Consider the following 26,235-nt stretch of genomic DNA (forward strand, 5'->3'; position numbering starts at 1 on the left):
TTTCACTGGGTATACTGATTGATTGTTACAGTATGGCTCAACTCTAAGCAATAATACTGACTTACTGATTTTGTGTGCTCTGGTCGAGCTGCAATAACGGGTGGAATCTCATCCTCATCATCATCTTCTTCTTCCTCATCTTCTTCTTCTGAAACCGCGGGGGCCAAAGGAGGCTCTGATGCAGTTTTTGTGCTCTGTGGGGAGGGGGAATCCTGATGAACAGATGTTCAAGTTTTTTTTTAAAGGGCATGCCAACAAGATTTAAAGCAAAAGATGAAGCGGGGGATCGACTTGAAATCTCTTTGCCATTGCAATTTATTTATTTATTTACTGTGCTTGATGTACCACAATAGGTCAGTAAGACATCTATGCAGTTTACAGCATAAAACAATCTGTGCAGGTTGCAGACCCCAAAAGGGAAGACAGCAAGCCACATCTACTGAAATAAGTTTTTTAAAAATCCCAAGAAAGGTGGGTCAGTGCTAATCACCTTGGATAGCTAATAATTTCTAACACCTCCCAGGTCAAAAGAATTTTACAAACATATATCAATTAAAAAAGGGGGGAGACGGAAAAATAAATTAAAATGCCCATTTGTTACTCTGAGAGGCTATAGAAATTGTCCTTATTATGTCCAGCATTGACCCCATCTGTTTTGGGATATTCAATACCTTTTATCAGACCAACAAAAAAGCGGTTACAATGCAAGGACTTGTGAGACCACACAGGTCCCCCCCTTTTTCTGATTAGATGTCACAGCCTGAAAAAGACTCCAGGGTCGATATTCAGACCACAGGAGTTAAATCGGCTAACTCGGTGCTAAGCCAGGACATTCAATGCCGGGTCATTTCCGGTGACCGGCACTCAACGTCCGGTTTATTTTTGGCCGGTTTAAAGATAACCGGCTAAGTCAATATTCAGACTTAGCCGGTTATCTTTAACCTGTACAAAGATATACCAGGTTTTTACATGGCCAAATAAGGCCACAAAACCTGGTTTAAAAAAAAAAATGGCAGATAGCCGGTTATATTGGCCAATATAACCAGCTATCCCCTAGCTGCTAACTGGGGATATTCAGTGGGAGATAACCAGTTATTCCCCACTGAATATTGGCGGATAGCCGGTTAATTGCTATTTAACCGGTCAGCAGCCATTCTGACCAGTTAAATAGCGCTGAATATCGGGGGGGGGGGGGGGGGGGGTGTTTGATGCTTAATATTCTGGCTCTTTTACTTCTGTTTTTATAGCCTGAAAGTGGTATAAACCCTTTACTATTATATGCCTGGAGGATGCTTAACTTGAGCACATTTGAACCTTGGTGTAAAAAGGCCCCATATGAAACGTTTAATCTGAGAAATGGTGTGGGCAAGGGGATGTCATTGTGTGTAGATAATGAGAAGAGGGAGTGGATGGCTCAGGGGAATGGTCAGAAACAGTGCCACAGAAATGAATGAGATTTACCAACCAGGAACAGAGGCATGTTTTGGGGACAGGGTGGCAAGATTAGTCAGACTGCCTACATTCTACAAGTAAGATGGGCTATTGTCAAGCCCAAACTCTTCTATTCTTAAACAGCTGCTATCCTAAAGTTATCTGAAGGTACATTCAATGACTTTTGCAATCTAGATAGCAACACTGAGTATACGGGAAAAATTTAAACAATGCAGCCTGCATTTAAATATCAGGTCAAATGTTCTTTTTTGGTTCCAGTGAACAGTCATTCTGTTTGGCTGGAAAACAGTACTAATCCACTAGAAATGCTGTCTGACAAACCAATGATTACTTCATGGTTTTATTTTAGTTAAAAAAAAAAAAACCCCACATAGAATCATTGAATACATTTACATAATTGCCATATTGGGTCAGACTGATGGTCCATCTAGCCCAACATCCTGTTTCCCACAGTGGCCAACTGAGGTCACAAGTACCTGTCAGGATCTCAAAAAATAGGGAGCTTCAAACTACTTACCTCCAGGGATAAGCACTGACTTGGTTTATAGAATTTTCTTCTAGGAATTTGCCCAAACTTGTTTTAAACTTCCTAGTCTCACACACACAAGGACTAACATTGGCTGCAAATACAGTACTGTAGCAGAACTTGCTTATCCACTCCTACCCTAGCTGAGATCATTCTCATGCACCTTTCTGACTCCACATACAACCTGTTTTAAGTTATTCCCCAAAGTTTCTATCTGACTCATGTTACTCTGTCTTGTCTATATTTTATTTTTGTTACATTTGTACCCCGCGCTTTCCCTCTTATGGCAGGCTCAATGCGGCTTACATGGGGCAATGGAGGGTTAAGTGACTTGCCCAGAGTCACAAGGAGCTGCCTGTGCCTGAAGTGGGAATCGAACTCAGTTCCTCAGCTCCCCAGGACCAAAGTCCACCACCCTAACCACTAGGCCACTCCTCCACTGCTCCACCTTCGCCTTATGCGGTCTAAAGATGTTTTATTGTGTCGACACTGAAGGAGCATACTATACCATAAATATGTACCGTTATCTGAATATTTTTTTCTGTTGATATTAAAGGCCCACATAAACCGGATTGTCGGTTTTAACCCAAACCAGCAACCAAAATTTGCAGTTCGGTTTCAGCTACAACCAAACCCCTTCCTCTCCATGGCCACTCTCGGTGGCTCTACCCCACAGCGATTGCTGTCACCGCTGCTGCTACTCTTCCCCCCCCCCCAACCTCAGTGATCACTCTTGGCACCCTCCTCCTTCCCTCCCACCACCTGAAGGCCTTCCCCGGGTCTACCTTTAAACCTCTTGGTGGTCTACTGGGTTTTCAGTGCAAGAGCGATCCCCAGTCGCTCTTGTCCCTGACTGCAACCGTCTTGGGACTGGAAGAAGCATAAGCCGGAGCAATCTCCAGTTGCTCTTGCTTGTGCTGTTTCCATTCCCAAGATGGCCACCAGAACCTCCCACAGCAGTCTCACGAGTCAAGCTGGGCAAAATGCTGACAAGCACAAGATCTGAGTTTGCGACTATCATCCCCCCCCCCCCCCCCCCAATCTGATTTCATAAAATAGACATGGAGAAAGCCAGTACTAATCTTTGGGATCGGTAACATGGAAACTTGCTACTCTTTGAGATTCTGTGAGGTACTTGTGACCTGGACTGGCCACTGCTGGAAGCAGGATATTGCAATCAGTCTGCCCCAGTATGGCTATTCTTATGTTCTTATCCATTCCTGCTGTTTAAATGTATGTATTTATTTATTTGGATTTTGCTCACACCTTTTTTCAGTAGTTGATCAAGGTGAGTTACATTCAAGTACATTGAGCATTTCTCTGTCCCTGGAGGGCTCACAATCTAAGGGGGGGGGGGTCTTTTACTAAAGCTTAGCTCGAGTTATCTGAAGCAGGGCCCATTTTATTCCCATGGGCCCTGCTGCAGATAGCTCGAGCTAAGCATTAGTAAAAGACCCCACAATTTTGTACCTGAGGCAATGGAGGGTTAAGTAACTTGCCCAAGATCACAAGGAGAAGCTGTGGAATTTGAACTAGCCACCTCTGGATGTCAAGACTGGTGCTTTAACCACTAGGCTACTCCTCCAGGGACCAGGGGCACAGCAAATCCTCATGGGGAGAAAGGAGACACATGCCTACAGCAATAGCTACAAAGCTTATGCCTGGCATGCTGAGCTCCAGGAAGAGCACTTCTGCTAACCTCACAGCTTGCAGCCACATGCATGGGAAATTGGGGTAAAGAAGAATTAAAAGTGTCAGGGGGGGGGGGGAGCGTCAGTTTATGAGGATTCTGTGGTTTCCCTGACTTGAAACTCCCTCCTCTCCTGAATGCAGGGGTTCAGTCAGGTCTTGCTTAGATCTGGGACTTAAGACATGGAGAAAAGTAGAAAGAAAACTATCATACTTCAGTGTCCCTTCACCAAAGAAGGGAGCCTCAAGCATTTGTCCACCTACTTTGACAGTACAAGAGAGCAGATCAAGCAGGAAAGGTGCCTCAGTCACAACAGAAACAGAAGTCCAGAGCACTGGGACTTACCGTGCTACCACTGCTATAAACAGCCATGTTTTGATAGAAAGGTAAGTGGGGGGGGGGGTAATGGGATTTGATATACTGCCTTTCTGTTGTACAAATAAAGCAATTTACAGAGCCACACAGTAGTGATACCAGTGTTAGGGATATGCATTCATTTGAAACAACACTTCCCAACTTGTTTTATATCTCTGTCTAAACAAAATGAAAGGAAAGAAACCCAAAATTTCAGCATTTTCCTCACATCATGAATAGTGCATGCCATTGAGGAATAAATAACATATGCATAGTTGAGCAATATTGTGACATTTCTTTTTTTAATTTCATTGCAGAAAAGCAAACACAAAGCAAAAAATCCTGCAAATGACACAGGAAAACAAAGTAAAACATCTGACCTGCATATCCTTAACCAGTATTGCCCTCTCCTCAGTGTGGAATATGATGCCATTTGCTAACAGTGGTGCCACTTCAGTCCTGACAAAAACTGGAGGATTCCAACACCAGTAGGGAGACCTCACAAGGTAAGCTATGCTGGCAAAGATCAGTCTAGACATGAATATTACCTGTTACCGTTACCCGCTGCGAATATAGAGCGCCTCACCATCCCCAGCTAAGTACATTGAGCTTTCAAAGTTATTTTAGTGTTTGCTAATGGTAGGAACGGAGGGTTTGACGGTGCAGTGATGCTGTGTGTGGAAACGAGGGTATAGCTTGTCAGCTTCACTTGTGGACCTATGTCTGAGCACTGTTCACTATAATTATTTATTTATGTAATTGATTGGGTTGTGAAGAGTGAAAGGGAATGTGAGGTAGTTCTCTCTGTGTTTGCCCAAATAATTAGCATAAAAAAAGGTTTTTGATTTAGCAGTTATTAAGATTGAGCTTGATTCCAACAGGTTTCTATCTTTTTTGATAATGAATATTATCTGGCCAGGAGTGGTACTAACATCTGCCCTAGCAAGCTATTTCCACGAATGTTCAGTATGAGCATACCCAGCAACTGGGCCACCATAACCCCCCCCCCCCCCCAAATTGTGAGCACACTTACCAGTGGATGAGCTGCTATGTATCCATGTGCGCTTTTATCTAAAAGGCGAGAGGTGAAATCAGTCAGATGCAAGAGCACAGAAGGATGTTAGTTTGGGCATCATGAGTACAGTGAATCAACAAGCCACTCAGGTTTCAGCACACACATCCTACTGTTGTCACAATGTAGTGCAAATCAAGGCCGCCGAGAGGGGAGGGACAAAATTTCCCAGGCCTGGGCCTCTCTCTTTCTCCTGCTCCTGACGAGACCCGGGTGATCACATCCCGACAGGCACAGGAGAGAGAAAACTCTGGCGCCGGGCCCCCCTTGGAGACTGGGGAAGAGCAGACATAGCAGGACTTCGGGCAAAGGTCTCTGGTTTGGTTGGCGGGGGTTCCCCCCCCCCCCCCCCCAGCATAAGAGGTTTTCCTCCAGCGCTGCTCTTCACTCTGCCGTATAGCCTGCCCCTGCAGCTGCTTTTCCCCTCAGGCCGTGCATGCTCGGTAAAGAGCAGCGCTGGAGGAAGACCTCTTATGCTGGCGGGGCCTCAGGCTCCCCACCAGCCAAAGTATTTGCAGTTGTGGTGGTGGGGGGGGGGGGGGGCGGGTAGCGGTCCTAGGAAGGCAGCAGTGGCAGTGATCCTTTGGGGGGGGGGGGGGGGGCGGCGACCCTGCCCTGGGCCCAGCGGCCCTGCCCCGGGCCCGGCTCAGTCTCTCGGCGGCCCTGGTACAAATCATAGTGAACCGGTGCATACAAATCCATCAAAAGGAGTGCAGTGGCGCATTTGATTTTATGGTTCCAATGGTTACTTTGTACATTTTTGTAAGCCAAAGTGATAAGAAATGTAAAAAAAAGGGGGGGGGGGGGCAATTTTTCACATTAACTACTTCCAGTCTCTGAATGTTTATGGATTTTGAAGTACTCTTTGCAAGAGAACTACTGTCCGATGAAGGATGACTGCAGTCTGGAACTACAGATTGTCATGGACTGCAGAATTACAATGCTTTGAAATCTGCAACAGCAGTAGGGAGATACACAAAACAATGCAACAGAGAAACACAGCTGCAGCTCACCAGGGACAGGCCAAGGAGACTGAGACAATGTTGTTCCAGTCTAGACAAGGGAAAGTAAATCAGGAGATTCAAGGCAACTTAAAGGAACCATTTTGCAATAAAATAAAAGTAAGAGCATGGGCCTGCTGTAATAAATCAAGATGACAACAGCTCATCTTTTAGTTTTGCTGAGAACAAGCCCAACACACGGTAGTAAAATAAGTAAACATGGCAGATGCCCTTCACATAATAGGGTTCTAGGATGGTGCAATCCAAAAGGTTGAGATAAAGATCCTCAAACACATTACCTTCAATTGTAGTGCAAGAAAATTGAAAGGGTGAGCGGAATAGCACAGACGTGTAAGCTTAGAATTGTCAAATTCAGATAATCTGAATATAACAGTTCAAAAATGACACTAGGTTATCTTATAAAACAAACACCATCGATCAACGCCGTAATGAGCTCCACAAGTAGAAGAATGAATCAAGGGATTCTGGAGGGCTAAAAGAATGGCAGGTTTACTTGGCTAAAGCTCCTTTGGCACTTTAATTATGTACAGATAGAACTCTGCACTTGTATCACTGCTGGACAACACAATCTTCCCCTTACCTCCAGATGTAAAGCTCATATATTTCTGGTTGTTTACGGTCTCTTTGGAATCATAGAATTTGAGGACATCGAGAACAGCCTGAGGGTTCTTCTTCTGCTCCAGCTTGGTAATGTTGGATGTCTGTAACAACCTTGCCCACTGCTCTGGAATTCCCTAAAAATGTCCAAAAGGGAAACGAACATACACATTAAGGGTAGCCCGGTACCAATCATTTAGCCCCCACCACTACCGTTTCTTACCAAGCAAACCATGCTACCAATCAGGTTAGTTTTAGGAGCTTGGATAGGCATCAGGTACAGGAAGCCTACAGAAGTAAGTCATTCTCTGTCAAAACACACAGTACAGCTAAGCTCAGGATCCAACTTAAAAAAAAATAGTTATGACTGCGATAAAAGAAAAAAAAAAGTGCATGAACATGTCCTCAAAATTGACTCTACTCTTCAATGGAATAATGGTGTTATGGGTTAGCTTTCCTTCCCCTGGTGATTCAATGCAGACAAAACAAGACTACTCTTTATTTGTTGACAACGCAGTGTATTTTTTAAAATTTATTTATAAAAAGTCTTTTATTGATAAAAAAATATAGTTTAATACAATGCAATTCAGCAAGAAATTGGACAATCAAATTTAACAGCAGGAGACATTGCAAGTTTAACAAATGCAGTGTATTTTACTGTTCTTAAACTGGGCTTTTGCTGCTAAACAAAAGAACAAATAGAGTTCTCAAATCAAAATTCAGGTCAAAGGAAAAGCGCCACCTCCCAGAACATCAATTTTCAGAAACCACCAAAACAGTACAGCTAGGTACTAAGCATAAAGTTTAGGAAAGCAGGAGGAGGTCATAAAAAAGTTGTTTTTTTTTATTTTTTTTAATTCTTATTTTTTATGCCATTGGGAAATTCTGTTTTTAGAAAAAGAAGTAGTTTATAACACTGAGTTGTAACACTGCTAGCATGGAAGCCTGTTTTTTGAGCCACAAAAGCTTCCTATGTGTAGGGCAAACCATCTAAGGAAAGAAGGGGCAGAGAAAACAGGCTGGAAGGGCCAAAGCGTCATAAACATCCCATCATCTAAAGAACGAGGGTGGCATTTAGAGAAAGATCCCATCACAATAAGCTGCCAACTTTGTACAAAAATACTCTATATTCCATTTCCAATTTAGGTACCCAGTGCTTTTAGCTGGATCCTAGGGGATTCTCTTTTCAACGGAACAGCTGACTTATAGAAGTAAACAAAGACCTCAAAGCATATTTCTGTGCTTGAGGTATATCTTAGTGCACCTCAGTGCGCACTATAAATGCTACATGGTATCTTCCTAAGAGGTGACATGGGCCTCCAGAGTGTGGGACTGAATGACAAAAAAAAAAAAAATAGTGGGAGAAGCCAAGCAACAAATCTACTGCACACCAATGAACCTTCTCCTGTAGTGCTATGACATCTGAAAGAAGCACTTTGCTGCAAGCTTCTTTTGGGCCTGTGACGCACCTCTGGAAGCTTCCCTGTGGCCATCTGTGAGCCATAGAGATCTGGCTGCAATGGATGTAAATAAAGAAAAGAAAAGAAAGTTAAAACAGAATGTGGGACAACTTAGGTTGTGGTAGGGAAACGGAGACAAGGGGCCAAAATGTGGGAAAGCTCTCCCACAGTAAAATGGAACAATTAAAAATTATCCAATAGATTAAGTGTGAAGCAGGTGAAAGGAGACCAGATTTTGGAAAACATACACTACAATTAATCTCAAGTTTGGAAGCATACTATGAATTAGTTAACAGCAGGGATTTTCTCTTATGATTAAAGAGAGGCAGACTAACGCTGGTTGGGCAAGAGGACCTCAAAGGAAAGTAGGTGTACCAACCAGCCTTCAAGTAGGACTTCCCAAACCTATCCTGGGAACCCCAAAGGTTGCCCACAATCTATGCATGAAATCAATTTGCATCTATGAGGTCTGCAGTACAAGCAAATCTATCTCATGCATTTTCATTACAGATATCCTGAAAATCAAGATTGTTATGGAACTCTCAAGGGAGGTATGGGAAATCCTACCCTAGATGACTTCCTACAACAAAAGACATTACTCAGTGTCCGTTAACACATTGAAAGCACCAAGAAATATCACATTCTTAGCTACTATATAACCTATTTAACAAAACAGAAATTATTATTGTTTATCATTTATTTATTTACTAGACCATCACTTATTACAAAGGTAAATCAGACGGTTTACAATATAAAATAACATTCAAATAACAATAAAACAATAAGTAGACATACTCTGAAATCCATTTATGATAGAAAAGCACTGCAAAAAGTCAACACACATACAGATTTCACAAGCTATAGTCATAAAAACATTGATAAAAATTGAAAAACTAAAAGTTTTTTTCCCCCTTTATTTTTATTTTATGCGGTTTTTTTCAAATGACTCTCGAAAGAAATGTGTTTTTAAAGCTTTACGAAAATGAGTATAAGAATCTTCAAACCTAAGTTCTTTAGGAAGACAATTCCAAAGTGAGGGAGCTAAGAAAAAAAATGCCAGTGTTCGCATTGATTCCCATCTAGCTTTAGATGGAGATGGAATTACAAGTCTATTGTCTGTCAATGACCGAAGTGTCCGAGTTGGTGTATAGGGGATAGTGAGGTTAGACAGATATGATGGACTAGATAAATAAAAAGCTTTGTGTGTCAATGTCAGAACTTTGAATTTTATCCTTGCTTCTATTGGAAGCCAGTGCAATTGATGTAACAATGGAGTGATCCTGTCATATTTTGAAGCTCTAAAGATAATACGAGCTGCTGTATTTTGTATCATCTGTAAGTTTTGAAAGACCTGCATACACTATATTACAATAATCTAAACGTGATAAAATATAGGCGTAAGTTAGTGTACGTAAAGAGGATTTATCTATGGAGTTTCTAATTGAGCGTAATTTACTTAGTTGATAAAAAGATTTCTTTATCACGTCGGATATTTGCTCCCTAAAGGTTATGGAAAAATCAATAATAATACCAAGGTACCTAAATGACTGTACCGTAGGTATTTGTTTACCAAACAAAATAGGTATTAGAGATAGAATAGGTCCAGGGCCCGTTATCCATGATCTTATCGTTTTTTCTGGATTTAGTACTAGTTTATGCTTCGTTAGCCAATTGGCCACCTCCTCAAGACAGGTTTGAATTGGCGTTAGATCAATGTTTATTGCTTTCACATAGTGAATTAGGAAGAAGTCGTCCGCATATGAATAAAAACTAATACCTAAAGACTGGATGAGCAATGAAAGTGGACTAACATATAAATTGAATAACATAGGAGATAAAACCGATCCTTGTGGTACCCCACAAAAACTGAAGTATGAATTTGAAGTAGATTGATTTTGAATGACTTTGAATGAACGATTTGTAAGGTAAGAGGCGAACGAGTCATAAATCGTACCTGAGATCCCAATTTCCTTTAGCCTTTGTAATAATAAAGTATGATCTATCAGATCGAAAGCTGTAGACAGATCAAGTGAAACAACTAGTGCAATATATCCTTGCTCTAATCTAGAATGGATTTCACTTAAAAATAATGTCAAAACCGTTTCTGTGCTGTAACCTTTTCTAAAACCTGATTGTCTGGGGTGTAATAAATTCTTCATCTCGACGTAGGATTGCAGTTGCTTAAACACAACTATTTCCAATATTTTAGATATACATGGTAGATTGGAAACTGGACGATAGTTTCCCGGAAACTGAGGATCTAATGTAGGTTTCTTCAAAGCCTCTTTAAGAACTTGAGGGACTAGTCCTTCTATGAGGCTTTTTGTAATGATCGAGTGAAGATAACTTTGCACTTCTAAAGAAGGATTTTTTTTAACCAAGATGATGGTATTGGATCTAGTGGATTGTAGGTTAATGAGAGTTGTGAGATAGTTATTAAAAGAGAAGAAATAATCAAATGCCTGCCTCTAGTAAATTAGTATTCACCAACAGGAGAGTATACTGTACTCAAGAGTAAGAGGCCAAGAACACTAGACCAATTCAGTCATCTGATCAGCGCTTTACAATCATCTTTCAATATTTTCTTTTATATACTCAACTCTATAGGGCCATATCTGAGGCCCACAAGGGTACACAAATAAGTCTTTTGCCTCTTTTACATATTGCTACCATCAAAGCCACAAAGGTGCACCAGAATGCGTCCATGATCACCCTAGAAAGAAAGTGTGCCTCCTGCATTTGCAGCTTTTCTTCAAGGTAACATTCACATAGTTAGAATCTTAAAAAAAAACAAAAACTTCCACCGGGGGGGGGGGGGGGGGGGGGGGGGTGTCAGTTACCCTTCCAAAAGCATCTACCTTAACATTTGAGATGGAGGCATAATGTGTTATTAGCAACCGTTCTAAATACAGAAACTAATCAACAATATGGGAACCTATGCAGATTAGAGAGGAACAAATAGTTAGCAGACCCTATAGTCCCTCTGACAGAATAATGATGTTTGCACTAATGGATCCAGTGATGTAATTGATCTGGCAATGTTTTATGATTCCTACTGCATGGAAGTTTGAGCCCAATCAGGGTTTAACTATGAGATTTAGGGCCTAGATATAAAAAAGGAAAACCCTGTTGTACAGTGGGTTCTTTATTAGCTAAACTTTAATAAGTAATTGAGCAGACCAGTTGAACTTTATTTGCCATCATTCCATATATAAGAAAATCTTAAATATGCCTTCGCAGGTCACTTCCGTTAAGTGATTTTCAGAAGAAAATGTTAATAAATGGAAAAAAAAAAAAGGTAAAATAATGTGACTTTTTTATTTGACTAACTTGTTACATTTTTTGATTAGCATTCAGAGGCCCAAACCTCATTACTCAGGTCAGAACAGTGGGGCTGATGTTCAAAGGCTCACGGTAGAGTCTTTACCATGAAGTTAGTGCCAATAAAATGCTGCAGCATGCTCTAATCAATGAGCATGCTAATTGTTGCCTCGTTAAACTCATGGCAGTAAACCTGTAGCTCATTGCTAAATGTCAACTTTCCTGTCAATTCCTGAGCAGTGATTGGCTCAAGCAATTGACCACCACACACACACACACAAGCATGCCTCAGCCCCTTATCCCCAACTCCAACCTGAAACCTATTTCAGCCTCCCCCCACCCCCCCACCCCCCAAAAAAAAAACATATTCCTAATACTAAAAAAACAAAAACAAATGCCCTGATGGACTAATGGCTCCCTGGCCTCCTTCTCAATCCAACCCCCTCTAATATGATAAAGGATAAAAGGATGCATTGTTGGTTTAGTGGTCCCCCGGCCCCCTCCCTCCCTCTCTCCCACACAAATTCCCTGGTAATCTAGTAGTCCACTCCTTCTCCCCCCCCCTCCAGTCCCCCCCCAAAATCCCTGATAATCTAGTGTGCTCCCCACTCACCCCATGACCCCAAGTGAGGCCCCCCCATCCCTGTACTTTGAACGAAGTAGGAATGATGCCCACTCGCTCTTGCTTCAGTAGCTGTCATCTTCAAAATGGCAGCATGATGCACCAGGTAGGGCCAGTACTATATAAGGAAGAAATTCCCTTGGATTCTACAACTTGCCTGGTGAATCCCAGAATACACTGTGCAGGCAGAGTGCCACCATTTTGAAGATGATAGCTACTGAGGCAAGAGTGAGTGGAGGGAAGAATGCCACTAAACCACCAGGCCATTTTTTTTTATATTAAGGGACGGGGGGGGGGGGGGGGGGGGGCAGGTCAGGAGGGGGGGCACTAGACCACATGGGAAATTGTATTTATTTATTTTTAGTAGCTGGGGAAGTTGGTAGCCAAGTTGGGAAGCAATCTGGGACAGGGTAGTTAGGTTGGAGGGAGAGAAGGGGTGCCGCTATACACTCGCTCCTTTCAACCAACCCATCTACTTGCTCCAGATCTGGCACAAAGTTTCCTGCTCACAATGTGGATGAAATTTTTTTTTTTAATTGAGTACGGCTGCAGAATACCTAATGATTGCCTTAACATGCATTTTAATGAGGTCTGGGGTAACGGTTTCCACGCAATACCCACATTGAGCCCATTGCTCAGCCAGTAAAACCCGTATTACGTTGTGTATTGGCCTCAGTATGAGCAAAAGTTGACAAAAATCAGAATATATGTCAAACATAAAAGCATTTTGATGAAAAACTCAAGGGGAAAAGGAGGTATTGTCATCTTTCACTCTTACCTGTGGAAGGTAATTCTGGACTCCAAAAGTTGGTCAAAAATGCATTGTTGGTCCAATATTTATTAAACTTTAAAGTGCACCAATACGGCTACCACACTATTTCACCAGAAGAAAATGATATTCCATCTTTCCTGCCAGGGACCCAACATTTCTGCTACAAACATGCAGAGATGAAGTATCAGCATGTATCAGTGAGGATCGCAACTTAAAGGCCAACATTCAAACTCAACAGTTCAAGCAGGTATTCCTGCTTCCAGGCAGACCAAATGCTAAACAGGCATTTACTATGTAAATACTGACATGATACAATGACACATAACCAAGAAGGAAGGTACAGTAAACGTCCAGCCACTGTGATTATTGCTGCATGGCAACTGCTAGCGCAGCTTGACAGAAGAGGCCCTTGGTTTGTTACTGCGCATCTTTATTTATATTTTTGTTATTTTATAAAGAGAACAGAGGTGCCATGTATTTGTTATTATTTCTTCTTTTGTATTTGTTATTAAATCTTCTTTTGTAAATTACTCTATTTTTGTAATTTTTTAAAACATGATTTTATTCAATTTGACATTATTCTTATGATTTGTACATTCAGTTATGTTAGTCTGTTTTTTTTTTATTTTGTTTTTATTAAGTTGTTACTTTGTGGTATGTCTAGAGACTCATTTTCAAAGCACTTAGACTTACAAAGTTCCATAAGTTACTATACTATTACTACTACTACTATTTAACATTTCTAGAGCGCCACTAGGGTTACGCAGCGCTATGGAACTTTGTAAGTCTATGTGCTTTGAAAATGAGCACCCAAATGTAATAAACCATAAAAGAGAGACGCCTATAATGATCCCCAGTAGAGCACACATTCTCTCACACAAATTTACACCTGCTCCAAAGAAGGTGCAAGATACAAGCGTATAAATCGCAACTCCTCTCCAGCTGTGCCCAAACTCTGTCTACAGGTATGCCTGCATGCAATCTTGTGGGTGCACCTACTTATATTACTACTACTACTACTTAACACTTCTATAGCGCTACAAGGCATATGTAGCGCTGTACACCATACACGTAAAGACAGTCCCTGCACAAACAGCTCACAATCTAAATAGGACAGACAAACAGACAGAACAATTAAGAGGTAAGGGAATTAAAGAGGTGGGGATAAAAGGTACAGGCAAGTGAGCAGTGATTAGGAGTCAAAAGCAGTGTTAAAGAGGTGGGCTTTTAGCCTGGATATGAAAACGGGCAAAGACGGGGCTAGACGTACATGTTCGGGAAGTCTATTCCAGGCGTGAGGTCAGCGAGGTAAAAGGAACGGAGTCTGGAATTAGCAGTAGTGGAGAAGGGGACAGACAAGAGAGATTTATCTACAGAACAGAGTGCCTGAGGGGGGGCGTAGGGAGAGGTACTGGGGAGTGGAAGAGTGAATGCATTTATAGGTCAGTAAGAGAAGTTTGAATTGAATGCGGAAACGGATAGGGAGCCAGTGAAGTGACTTGAGGAGAGGGCTAATGTGAGCAAAGCGATTCTGGTGAAAAATGAGTCGCGCCGCAGAGTTTTGGACCGATTGAAGAGGAGAGAGGTGGCTAAGTGGGAGTGTACATATTCAGCTGCATAACTTTTAGAAGAGCTCTTTGCCATGCATAAAACATGCTTTACATGCAGAAAATGTTTTATAAAATTACCTCCAAACAGACTGCAATTTAGGTGGGTAATTTAGCATCTAAAATTATGTTCAGGCTTCCACAGAAAAACTCCTATGAGTATGTTCAGATCAGGGAATCAACCTGCATGTTTACAGATTTCAAGAATGCATGGAATAAAGACAGAGGATTCCTATTGTGGTATTGAGAGGTGCAGTCAGGGAACCCATTCCATTTCTCCCACTTTGGTTGTCTAAAGTAGCCTTAGGAGGGATTCAGACCTCAGGAAGGAAAGGAAAGAAAGCCTGGAGTGGAATCCCAAGGATTTACAGGTGTTTTAGTGTTCCCTAGGAAACAGGGAAGCCACTTAGAGACAGAGATGCCAAGTTACCCATGTCCAGGCTGGAGATTTGGGACAGTCCTGGATTTCTGACCACCCTATTCAGATGCATTATGGGAAATGCAGCACAGATTTCAATGGACAAGATTAGACAATACAAATCCCACAATGCTTTGAGATTTAGGTTCAAAACCAGGACTGGCCAAAAGGTATTCAGTCTGGAAATGGGTAACTTGGCTTCTGTCCTTAGAGAGAGAAGCTTCCAGTTTCCTTAGACTCCTGGCTTCCAGTCAAGGGAAGGAGGAGCCCCATAGGGAGGGGTTGAGAACTCCTGAGTAGAAAGTAGAGAGCTAAAGGGATAGAAGGAGCAGAACCCTGGGAGAGAGAAGGAACCAGAGGAAAGAGCCCCAGCCCAGGGAGAGGAGCTCCCTCACAGCAACTGGCCAGCAGGAGTAAACAGGCTACACAACCCAGGGCAAGGAGGACCCTAAAGGCTGTACTAAGGAGTTGTGGGTGCTGATTGCCAGCAGGAGTATGCGGGTATCCTAATCAGGGGCATGGAGGACCCTAAACAGGATGCTGGACCAGGAAGCTGAGGAAGGCTTAAGATCATGGAAGGAGGTGAGGCCTGGCTGCTCAGCCCACATGCCCACATGTGAAAGTCAAAGTTGTATTTGCTTTGTGTTTGAACTGTGCTGAGAGGAAAAAGAACAGGGACTACACAAGTTGTTATGCTTGAGGACTTTGTGTTTATTGTTTGGAAACTGCAGTGAGACTATATCTGCCAAAACTGAAGCTGTGTTTATTGTTTGGAAAGTGAAGACAGCAATATATCTGTCAACAGTGAAGGCTGTGTTTTAAGAATTATAATAAAGCTCCTTGGCGTATTTCTAAGAACTGTTCCGGGTTTGTGTCTGGGAGGGGGAGATATAAGAGAGCTAAACCATAGCAGATTCCCCCTTGCCCATGACACTATATAGAAAAAGGATGGAAGTCAATTAAAATAAAACTTGATGGCTGGAGTAAGCTTTGATGGGAGCTCCAGAGGTTGAGTTTATTGTAAATTTTATATTTCCTGTAATTCCTGGAGGATTGTCTCAGTTACTTTATATTCTTGAACATTTGTAAACCGCTTAGAACTTGCTTTGGTACAAGCGGTCTAGAAATTCAAATAAAGTAAACTAGGACCATTGCTGGCCAGACTTCTACAGTCTGGGTCTCAACTCCAGTAGTTGGAAAACAGGACCAGTGTCAGACAGACTTCTACAGTCTGTGCACCGAAACTGGCAGGGAGAGACAGACACATACTAGTGTTTAATCATGAAGTGGAACCTGCACAGTGTGCCAGATACACTCTGACCATTTTGTTGGGCAGACTGGATGAACTGTGCAGGTCCTGATCTGCCGACATTTACTATGCGACTATGTGTATGGTATTTCCAGAAGCCCATCTCAGTCACCCAGATAGCAGATGCAACATGGATGGACTTTACAGCTGCTAATTCTCAAAGATTAACAACACTGCAGGTCTCCCTGACAAACCCAAGTTCTATCTACATGGGTTAAAAGTGACCACATACATTTCAAGAAAAGCAGGCTAGTGAAAAGGGCTACCTTAGCTCCCTGACCCTGTAGCAAGGCAGAACCCACCCTGTGTCATAGAGACTGGCGACAATGGAACCTTCTACTAGATTCTTTGTGGTCGATAATCAAAGCGATTTAAACGGCCAGGAGAGGCTTGTCTGGGGCTAACTGGGTATATTCAGCAGCACCTAACTGAATAGTGACAGTGAATATACCTAAATTGGATATTTTGTGGACAGTCCGGGGGTGGAGTCAATATTCAGCACTGAACTGGGTTAACCAGATAAATACAACCACATAAAACACAGTCTTATTTTTATCCGATTTACCTTATCAGGTTCAGTTCTAGATTATTGCACTGAACTGGATAAGTGCTATCCAGCTATGAGGCTCATTTTCAAAGTGCTTAGGGGTCCTTTTACAAAGCCGTGGTAAAAAGTGGCCTGCAGTAGTGTGGGCGCATCTTTTAGGCGTATGCTGGGCCTTTTTTCTACCATGGGTAGGAAAAAAAAAGCTATATATTAATGGACTGGAAAATGGGCCTGAACTAATATTAAAACTAGTGCATACCTATTTATGGCCTAAGCCCTTACTGTCACCCATTGACCTAGCAGTAAGGGCTCACATGGTACCATGCAATGTGCGTGCTGCTGGTTACTGGGAATGCCCCCCCCATGGTAGAAAATTATTTTCTACAGTGGAATTCCCACCAGGTGCACATGCTACCCCGGCAGTAGTGCTGACTGGAACTCCACACTACCCGTGCATTAGCTGTCCCACACCTTTTGATTGGGCACACGCTACCCATGCCTTTGTAAAAGGGCCCCTTAGACTAACAAAGTTCCACAGGTTACTATGGAACTTTGTAAGTCTAAGTGCTTTATTTATTTATTTAGATTTTTCAATGGTAGCTCAAGGTGGGTTACATTGAGTTACACTAGATATTTTTCTGTCCCAGGAGGGCTCACAATCTAAGCTTGTACCTGAGGCAATGGAGGGTTAAGAGACTTGCCCAAGATCACAAGGAGCAGCAGTGGGATTTGAACCGGCCACCTCTGGATTGCAAGACCGGTGCTCTAACCACTAGGCCACTCCTCCACGTATAACTGGATATTCAATTACAGTGCCTGGACATTGCCTGGCACTGATTATCCGGGTATAGTGCCAGCTGTGGCCAAAAAACAGTGACCACTGCCAGCTGAATATTGATCCCTTTATATTAAACATCTCGCCCTATAGATTAATCTGCAGGGGTGCTAACAGTGTACACTGAATACTCTCCACTAATGTAATCTTCCTTCTACCACACACCTTCCCCATGATCTTAGGCTGTTCTGGAGTGATATTCAGTTTCAACACAGACAGCTGCAGTTTGCCATTGCTGCGTGACATAGGCAAGAAAGTAAGGGCCTGATATTCAGCTCTATTTAACCGGCCAGGAACGGCTCCTGGCCAGTTAAATAGCGCTTAGACAGCTAACCACTAATATTCAGCACAAGATTGCCAGTTATCTCTCCTGAATATTAGCGCTTAGCAGCTAGCCACTAACTAGCCATGTCGCACAACTTAAGGGCCCTTTTACTAAGCTGCGTTAGTGCCTATGTGCGCCCAACGCGCGCCAATTCTGAGTTACCGCTCAGCTACCACGTGGCCCGGGCGGTAATTTCATTTTTGATGAGCAGCCACTACTTGTGTCAGAAAATAATATTTATTTTCTGGCACGCATCCCTACCAGGCGGTAAAAGCGATTTGATGCGCATAGACCGTTACCACCCGGTTAGCGCGCGAGACCTTACCGCTAAATCAATGGCTGGTGGTAAGATCTCAGACCCAAAATGGATGTGCGTCAAATTTCATTTTGCCGCACGTCCATTTTTGGTCAAAATTTTAAAAAGGCATTTTTACAGATGCACTGAAAAATGGATCTGCACGCGTCCAACACACACACCTACACTACCACAGGCCATTTTTCAGCTCACCTTAGTAAAATGACCCCTTAGCTGGTTAAGTGTGAATATTCAGCGCTAACAGACTATGTTTAGCGATTCAGATAGGCCTGCCATTTATGCAGCCTATCTTTAATTTCTAAGCACTTAACTAGTTAACGCTAAATATCGGCTTAACCAGTTGAGTTGCCACGGACAACATTGAAACAGAATAGTCAATGCTGGTCGCCGGATACAGCCCGACACTGAAAATCCGGGGTTGGTGCTGGCAGCTAACCGCACTGCCTGCCGCCAGTTGAATATCTGGGGGTAAAAGTTCACTTTGGCCTGATCCAGACAATCCTGAAAAGAAATACATTTACCATGACATTTGCCATTTTATGTTTCCCTCCAACCTCCCTCCATCTCCCTCCCCCCACCCCAGTCTCTGATTGACAAAATGGTAAAATGCCCAGGTACCAGGAACTATTTGATAATCTATGAAATCTTCACCGATTATGAGCCATGTCCTGTGATGCATACACCATCCAATTGCACAGATAAGAAAAGAGGAAACAGATCACTTCTCGGCCTTTTGGCTAAGATCAAGTGTAGTATCTGTTCTTATCAGAAAAGAGGAAACAGAAAATGCAGAAACAGTGTGTCAAGGTTAATGTGTGCGCACTGTCCCTGTACTCTGCCTCCAGAGCCAAGTTTGTTGAACTCTAACATACCCATAGAGGTGATGTAGGTAAACTATATAGGAACAATGTGCAAATTATTTATGCTTCTATAAAGTTGTTTTAAGGATGGACTTTGAACTCAAGAAATCCTGCCCCAGGGACACAATACCCAAAAGGAGAAAAACCTAAAAAGTATCAAATTAAAAGGTGCACTATCACTGCACCTGCTGGTCTCATATATACGTTAATGACAAGGTTAGAGCCCCTTCTCTTCAGACGCTTCAGACGGCTTTCTGATGCAGAGGACAGATACCTTTTTTTTAAAGAAAAAGCAATCTACAACCAGTCAGGACATTTTTCTTTAAATGTAGCAATGCAAGGGCTGACCCTTTGGCTCAGTGGTGGTGGTGTGCAATGGAATCTGCATTCAATTTTTGGCTTGGGTCTTCAGTTCACCAGGTCACACAATGATACAGGGTGCTGTGGTTCCAACATTCATAGATCCTGGAGGGAAGGAGTCTCAGCCATCATGCAATGGTGACACCTAGTGTGCCTATGGTACAGGGAGCACTAGCGCATGGCTGCTGGCTAACGACTGATTGGGCTAAATGAATCTGTTGGAGATGTCAAGTTGAAAAAAAAAAAGTACCGAAGTACTTGCAAATCAGATTCCAGCCCTGGATCCAGCTGAGCTAGAAATCCAAGCAAGCACGAAGAATTAGTTATTTGATGTACTGCACAGGAAATGGTGTACAAAGTCCACATGGTATTAGAGATCACCTATTTTTAACTAGGCCTTATTCTTGGTACTCTCTAAGGGGCCGATGTTCAGCCAGCAACACGATTATGCCATGCCGTATCCGGTGATCAGCACTGAATTTCTGGTTTCATTTTTGGCTGCCAGACCTTAACTAGTTAAGCCGATATTCAGCGCTAACTGATTAAGTTCCTAGTGATTAAAGATAGGACTGATATTTATGCGGTCCTATTTAACTGCTAAACCCAGTGCTGAATATCGGCGTTAAAACGGCTATATCACAAGATATAGTCTGTTAGCAGCTATGCATTAACTGTGAATATTCAGCGAACATAACTATCTCCTGCTGAATATCAGCAGTTAGCCAGCTAAATGTTATGGTTTCTTGGCCAGTTAAATAGCACTGAATAATCGGGGACCCTAAATTATGCTATTTTTATACCGCAGCTCTTTTAGCTGCCCACATTTATTTGATGCCTCCCAAAGAACTGCTAAGGCGACTTACAAAAATAGATTAATATCACTTAAATACATCTCATAAAACAAAATACTATATAAAATGTTATAATACACAAATTTAGACAAAACAGAAACACACACAATTCATAACGGTGTGATTCGATTGTTAGTGTTCTTGAATTTGTATACTGCTTTCTATTTTTGTTTTATATGTTGTGAGCCCACCCTGACCTTCACTCATGAAGTGCAGAAAGAAAGACGCCATCAGAGAGCTGGCCCTCCCTTCTTTATAAAAAAAAAAAAACAGGTTCAACAATCTAAATAAATAACAAAAAAAAAACCCAAATCTATAAATCCTTATCATAGGATAGATGAAACAGTAGGTTTGCACCATGTCCTTTCAGTGGTAGCTTAAAAATACAACAAAAACACATTAGTTAGGTGGCTGTGAAATATCCCAACACTTCCACCTGTGTGAGGCTGGAGCAGTTTGAAGTACTAGGTATGACCACTGCACAATATCTGAGACTGCCTCCCCTTCAGGGTCTATGAATGTTGCTACCACAACACCCTCTATCCCTGTCTGAACTGGGGAACAAGAAGACCTAAGCCAGGAACTAAACCCAGATTCCTTCGCACAGCACCACCAAACGAGCCACAGGGTCAGCCCTTGCGTTGCTCCACAAACTACCTGCTTATCAGACTGAATCTAGCTTCTGAAAAAGACTCCGGAGTTATAAGTCAGAGAAGGCTTCTTACCGTGAATTCACCAGTGATGGCATCAAAGCCCACGTGAATTGTATGTTCGAAGTCTGAAGGAAGAGAGATCTCCGGACGCTCTTTCTCTTTCTTCTTGTTGGCTAAAGACAAAAGGTTAATCAGATTTTATTTCTGTAGTTTCTTCAGTTCACTTTTTATGTACATTTTCTGGTCAAACTCAAACACTTTTGCATTTATGACAACACTTTCTTCTCTACCACACAATGCAAGTTATGAGCACAGCCAAGGCTGGCTTAACCAGCAGGCAAACTAGGTGGTCCACTAGAGTAGAAGATTCTGGGGGAAGGGCAGTTAGAGCAGCTGCAAGTCATTAACTCACTGACCTTGTTACACATACACAGTATACAATTTGGGCCAGATATTCATCCGCTGGTGGGCAGCATGTTTGCAGTCCGCCAGTGCCATAAAACCTGGATATTCAATGCCGGGCCACATCTGGCAACTGGTGTTGACTATCTGGTTTTATTTTGGCAGATAAAAAGTTAACTGGCTATGCCAATATTCAGTGCCCTTTGATTTCAGTGACTGCGTGGAACGAATTGAACGAAACAGTCAGGCTTAACAGTCTAAAATTTCCTGGATCACCCCTGGAACCCTTAAAAAAAAAAAAATCAGTCATCCTCCAGTCTTGAGGTACTACAGACGATTTCAACGATAGGTTACTGATCAGCAATTCCATGTTTGAGTTCTTTCAATACCCTGGTGTATACCATCTGGTCCAGGTAATTAATCACCCTTTAATTTGTAAATTTGGCTCAGTACATCTTCCAAGTTCACTGAGGATTTCTTTCAGTTTCTCCACATCGTCACCCCTGAAAACCATTTCCGGTACAGGTAGATTTCTTACATCTTCTTCTATAAAGACCGAAGCAAAGAATTAATTCAGTCCTCCCTGAGTGCTCTTTCCTGATCTAACGGTCCCACAGATTCCCATGTAGGCTTCTTGCTTCTGATATACCTGAAAAAAAGTGTTACTATGAGTTTTCATCTCAGCGTCAAGTTTTTCTTCATATTCGTTTTTACCCTTCTTTATCAATGCTTTGCATCTGGCTTGACAGTGCTTATATTGCTTCATTTTCTTCATTTGGATCCTTTCATTTGCTCTTTTTCCACCTCTTGTTAATATGTGGGATACATCTGGGCTGTCATGATGATATGTTTAAACTATGTCCATGCCTGATTTAGAGTCCTAACCTTTGCGATCAATTTTTTCAGCTTCTTTTTAACCACAGTCCTCATTTTGTCATAGTCGCCCTTTTGAAAATTAAAAGCTGCTACAGTAGATTTCCTTAGTGACTTCACTCCAGATATCAGCTCAAACTTGATCATGTTATAATCACCATCTCCCAGCAGGCACAACACTGTTAACTCTTGTACTATGCCTGCATTCCATTAAGGATTAGATCCAAAATAGCTCCCCTTTCCATTGGTTCCTGGACCAGTTGCTCCAAGAGGCAGTCATTTATTACATCTAGAAATTTTACCTCCCTAGCACTCCCTGATGTAACATTTATCTAGTCAATATTAGGATAATTGAAACACCCAATATTATAATCTTTTATCATTCATTTGGAACACTCTCACTCCAACAGCATGCAGTAGATTTTTGAATGGTTGATTTTGTACTGCACAGGTACACCTAGTATGGACTGGGGGGGGAATGGTAGGAAGAATGCAAAGTTTGCAAAAGAACACCCACCATTTCATGACTTGGTTTCTTTTTTTTATAGGTTTTATATGTTTTGAATGGTGATCTACTGTTTTTGTGCATTTATTGGAAGTGCTCAATAACAAATGTCTTTACACAGAGAATCTTTTAGAATACAAAACATGACCAGTACCAAAATATCAAATTTACAGAAGACAGAGAACATCACAATGGAGGCATATTGGAAGGCTGCCATATCTTATGCAGTTGGCTAATCTCTGATGTCTTTCTGTTGCAGCTGTTTCCCACCATATGTTCATATCTAGCTTTGTGCTATTTCTCCAGTTATTTATTATTTAAAAAAAATTCTATAGCAGTGAAATTATCAAATAATCTTTCTCCTCTAAAAAAAAGAATCCAATAGTACCAGAGACTTGCAGATAATAATAATAAAGCTCATTTTGCTCACACTTTTTTTCAGGTACTGTAAATATTTTCCCTGTCATTAGTGGGCTCACAGGCTAAGTTTTTGGACCTGAGGCAACAGAGGGTATGGAATTCTATAAACTGCAATTCCATAAATTGATACCTAAATGTAAGTGCCAAACAGGGGCGTAGCCAGACTTCGGTGGGAGGGGGGTCTAGAGCCCAAGGTGAGGGGGCACATTTTAGCCCCCCCCCCCCGCCACCACCAACTTTGCAGCCCCCCTGCTGATGACCCTCTCGACCCCCCTCCCGCTGCCAACCCGCCGCCTGCCTTTGCTGGCAGGGGACCTCAACCCCCGCCAACCGAGGTCCTCTTCTTCCTGCGCAAGGCTTCCTTCTGTTTCTGACGTCCTGTACGGACGTCAGACTCACAGAACGAGGCCTTGCAGATCAGCTAGTCATTTACAAGTTATTAATTAATTATGATGGGAATAACACAAAAATGGGTACTGAACAAGATACTAAGTTATTAGTATCTATCAAAATAATTCTTATTGACCGCTAAACTCCCCGTTTCAGGGTTCAATGCGGTTTACAGTAAACAGCTAAAAAATCTAAAACAAAAACTTGCAAAGACAAACTAATTATTAGATATTACAGAGCACAGCAACATTACATTTCTGTTACAAAGAAACAATGTTGGAAACATATATCAATCTGGATTCAGACCCGGTTATGGAACAGAAATGGTCCTCGTATCCCTACTAGATGATCTTCACAAACATCGAGACAGGGGATTCACCTCGGTGTTAGTACTGCTAGACACTGTCAATCATAATTTACTTCTTGCTACACTATCCTCATTTGGGTTCCAGGGCTCTGTCCTCTCCTGGTTCTCCTCTTATCTCTCCCACCGTACCTTCAGAGTACATTCTCATGGATCTTCTTCCACCCCCATCCTGCTCTCCGTTGGAGTTCCTCAGGGATCTGTCCTTGGACCCCTTCTTTTTTCAATCTACACCTCTTCCCTGGGCTCTCTGATCTCATCTCATGGTTTCCAATATCATCTTTATGCTGACGACACCCAGCTTTATCTCTTTACACCAGACATCACTGCGGAAACCCAGGCCAAAGTATCGGCCTGCTTATCGGACATTGCTGCCTGGATGTCCAACTGCCACCTGAAACTGAACATGGCCAAGACCGAGCTCATTGTCTTTCCACCCAAACCCACTTCTCCTCTCCCTCCACTCTCTATTTCAGTCGATAACACCCTCATCCTCCCCGTCTCATCTGCCCGCATCCTTGGAGTCATCTTCGACTCCTCCCTCTCCTTCTCTGCCCATATCCAGCAGACAGCCAAGACCTGTCGCTTCTTTCTCTTTAACATCAGCAAAATTCGCCCTCTCCTCTCTGAGCACACCACCCGAACTCTCATCCACTCTCTCATTACCTCTCGCCTTGACTACTGCAACCTACTCCTCAGTGGCCTCCCACTTAACCATCTATCCCCCCTTCAATCCGTTCAGAACTCTGCTGCGCGTCTTATCTTCCGCCTAGACCGATATGCTCATATCACCCCTCTCCTCAAGTCACTTCACTGGCTTCCGATCAGGTACCGCATACAGTTCAAGCTTCTCCTACTAACCTATAAATGCACTCAATCTGCAGCCCCTCATTACCTCATCTCCCCTTACGCTCCTACCCGTAACCTCCGCTCACAGGACAAATCCCTCCTCTCAGTACCCTTCTCCACCACCGCCAAATCCAGACTCCGCCCTTTCTGCCTCGCCTCACCCTATGCTTGGAATAAACTCCCTGAGCCCATACGCCAAGCCCCCTCCCTACCCATCTTCAAATCCTTGCTCAAAGCCCACCTCTTCAATGTCGCTTTCGGCACCTAACCATTGTACCTCTATCCAGGAAATCTAGACTGCCTCAATCTTGATTGACTGCACTTTTTGTCCTTTAGATTGTAAGCTCCTTTGAGCAGGGACTGTCCTTCTTTGTTAATTGTACAGCGCTGCGCAACCCTGGTAGCGCTTTAGAAATGTTAAATAGTAGTAGTAGTAGATTTCTCAGCAGCTTTTGACACTGTGGATCAAGATACCACGCTAGTACGACTGACAGAATCAGATATTAATGGAACAGTACTTGCTTGGCAACAAGCCATAATGTTTGGCAGCAACTCATCACCACCTTGGGCACTGACCTGCGGGATATCACAAGGATCAATACTGACACCTATTCTATTCAATACCTACCTCAAACCTCTAGCTGAGCTAATTCGGTCAATGGACACTCAGTTCTACATCTACACGGATCTGCATACAATGGATAAAATGGGAAATAAGTCTGTCTCATCCTGAAAACCTGGCATGTTTGCAGCCCTTAAGGACTGAACTTGGAGAAGCCTGGTTTATAGTTAACTGGGTAGGGAGGGGGTGAAGGGGACATGGGGAAGGGGGTTGAGCTAAGTGGAGGAGTGGCCTAGTGGTTAGGGTGGTGGACTTTGGTCCTGGGCAACTGAGGAACTGAGTTCGATTCCCACTTCAGGCACAGGCAGCTCCTTCTGACTCTGGGCAAGTCACTTAACCCTCCATTGCCCCATGTAAGCCGCATTGAGCCTGCCGTGAGTGGGAAAGCGCGGGGTACAAATGTAACAAATACAATTCACACAGAATTATAAGAACAAAGATCTTATGTGAGCTGTGAAGCTTGGTGGTTTCAGGATTGTGTATGTGTTTGTGGGGGGGGGGGAGGATTGTAGGGGGTGGTTTAGTACAGACTGATATTGATGCTTGTTTTACTGTCAGACTTTGACTAAGATTTTATTTCTGCAAGTTCTACACGCTAAGAATTTGTAGTTGGTCCACATGGCACTATTATTACTGTCAACTATAATTTAAACAAGTGATTATCTTTACTTTCTTGCTGTTTTACTTTCTCTAGGAGGAAAAGGCTTCAGATGCTCGGCTGTTTTTACTTTTGCAATTTTCCGGGTGGGCTTCCTCATCAGCCTAAAAACCTCCTATGTGTAAAGCTTATTGATTTTTTATTATTTTTTCAACTTTTTAAATTATTTCTTGTGCAATTCTT

The 26,235-nt window shown here is 42.5% G+C and overlaps 1 protein-coding gene and 1 pseudogene across 3 annotated transcripts in view; one reads left to right on the top strand and one right to left on the bottom strand.

Annotated features, from left to right (window-relative positions):
- The window catches only part of LOC115474606 (serine/threonine-protein kinase PAK 3), a 173,698-nt gene that overhangs the window by 68,010 nt on the left and 79,453 nt on the right, over positions 1-26,235 (bottom strand). Inside the window, exons 4-8 of one of the 3 annotated variants that reach the window (XM_030210140.1) lie at positions 21,042-21,142; positions 8,183-8,227; positions 6,697-6,850; positions 5,056-5,093; positions 66-194 (exon numbers count right to left, since the gene is read on the bottom strand). In XM_030210140.1, the coding sequence (XP_030066000.1) occupies positions 66-194; positions 5,056-5,093; positions 6,697-6,850; positions 8,183-8,227; positions 21,042-21,142 (467 nt within the window). Of the gene's footprint in view, positions 1-65; positions 213-5,055; positions 5,094-6,696; positions 6,851-8,182; positions 8,228-21,041; positions 21,143-26,235 lie in introns of all 3 variants that reach the window. The other 2 variants (XM_030210139.1, XM_030210138.1) reach the window with 2 other exon arrangements.
- On the top strand, positions 18,963-19,073 carry LOC115475212 (annotated as a pseudogene).

This window comes from Microcaecilia unicolor, chromosome 7 (assembly GCF_901765095.1).
Source record: "Microcaecilia unicolor chromosome 7, aMicUni1.1, whole genome shotgun sequence".
Lineage (NCBI taxonomy): Eukaryota > Metazoa > Chordata > Amphibia > Gymnophiona > Siphonopidae > Microcaecilia > Microcaecilia unicolor.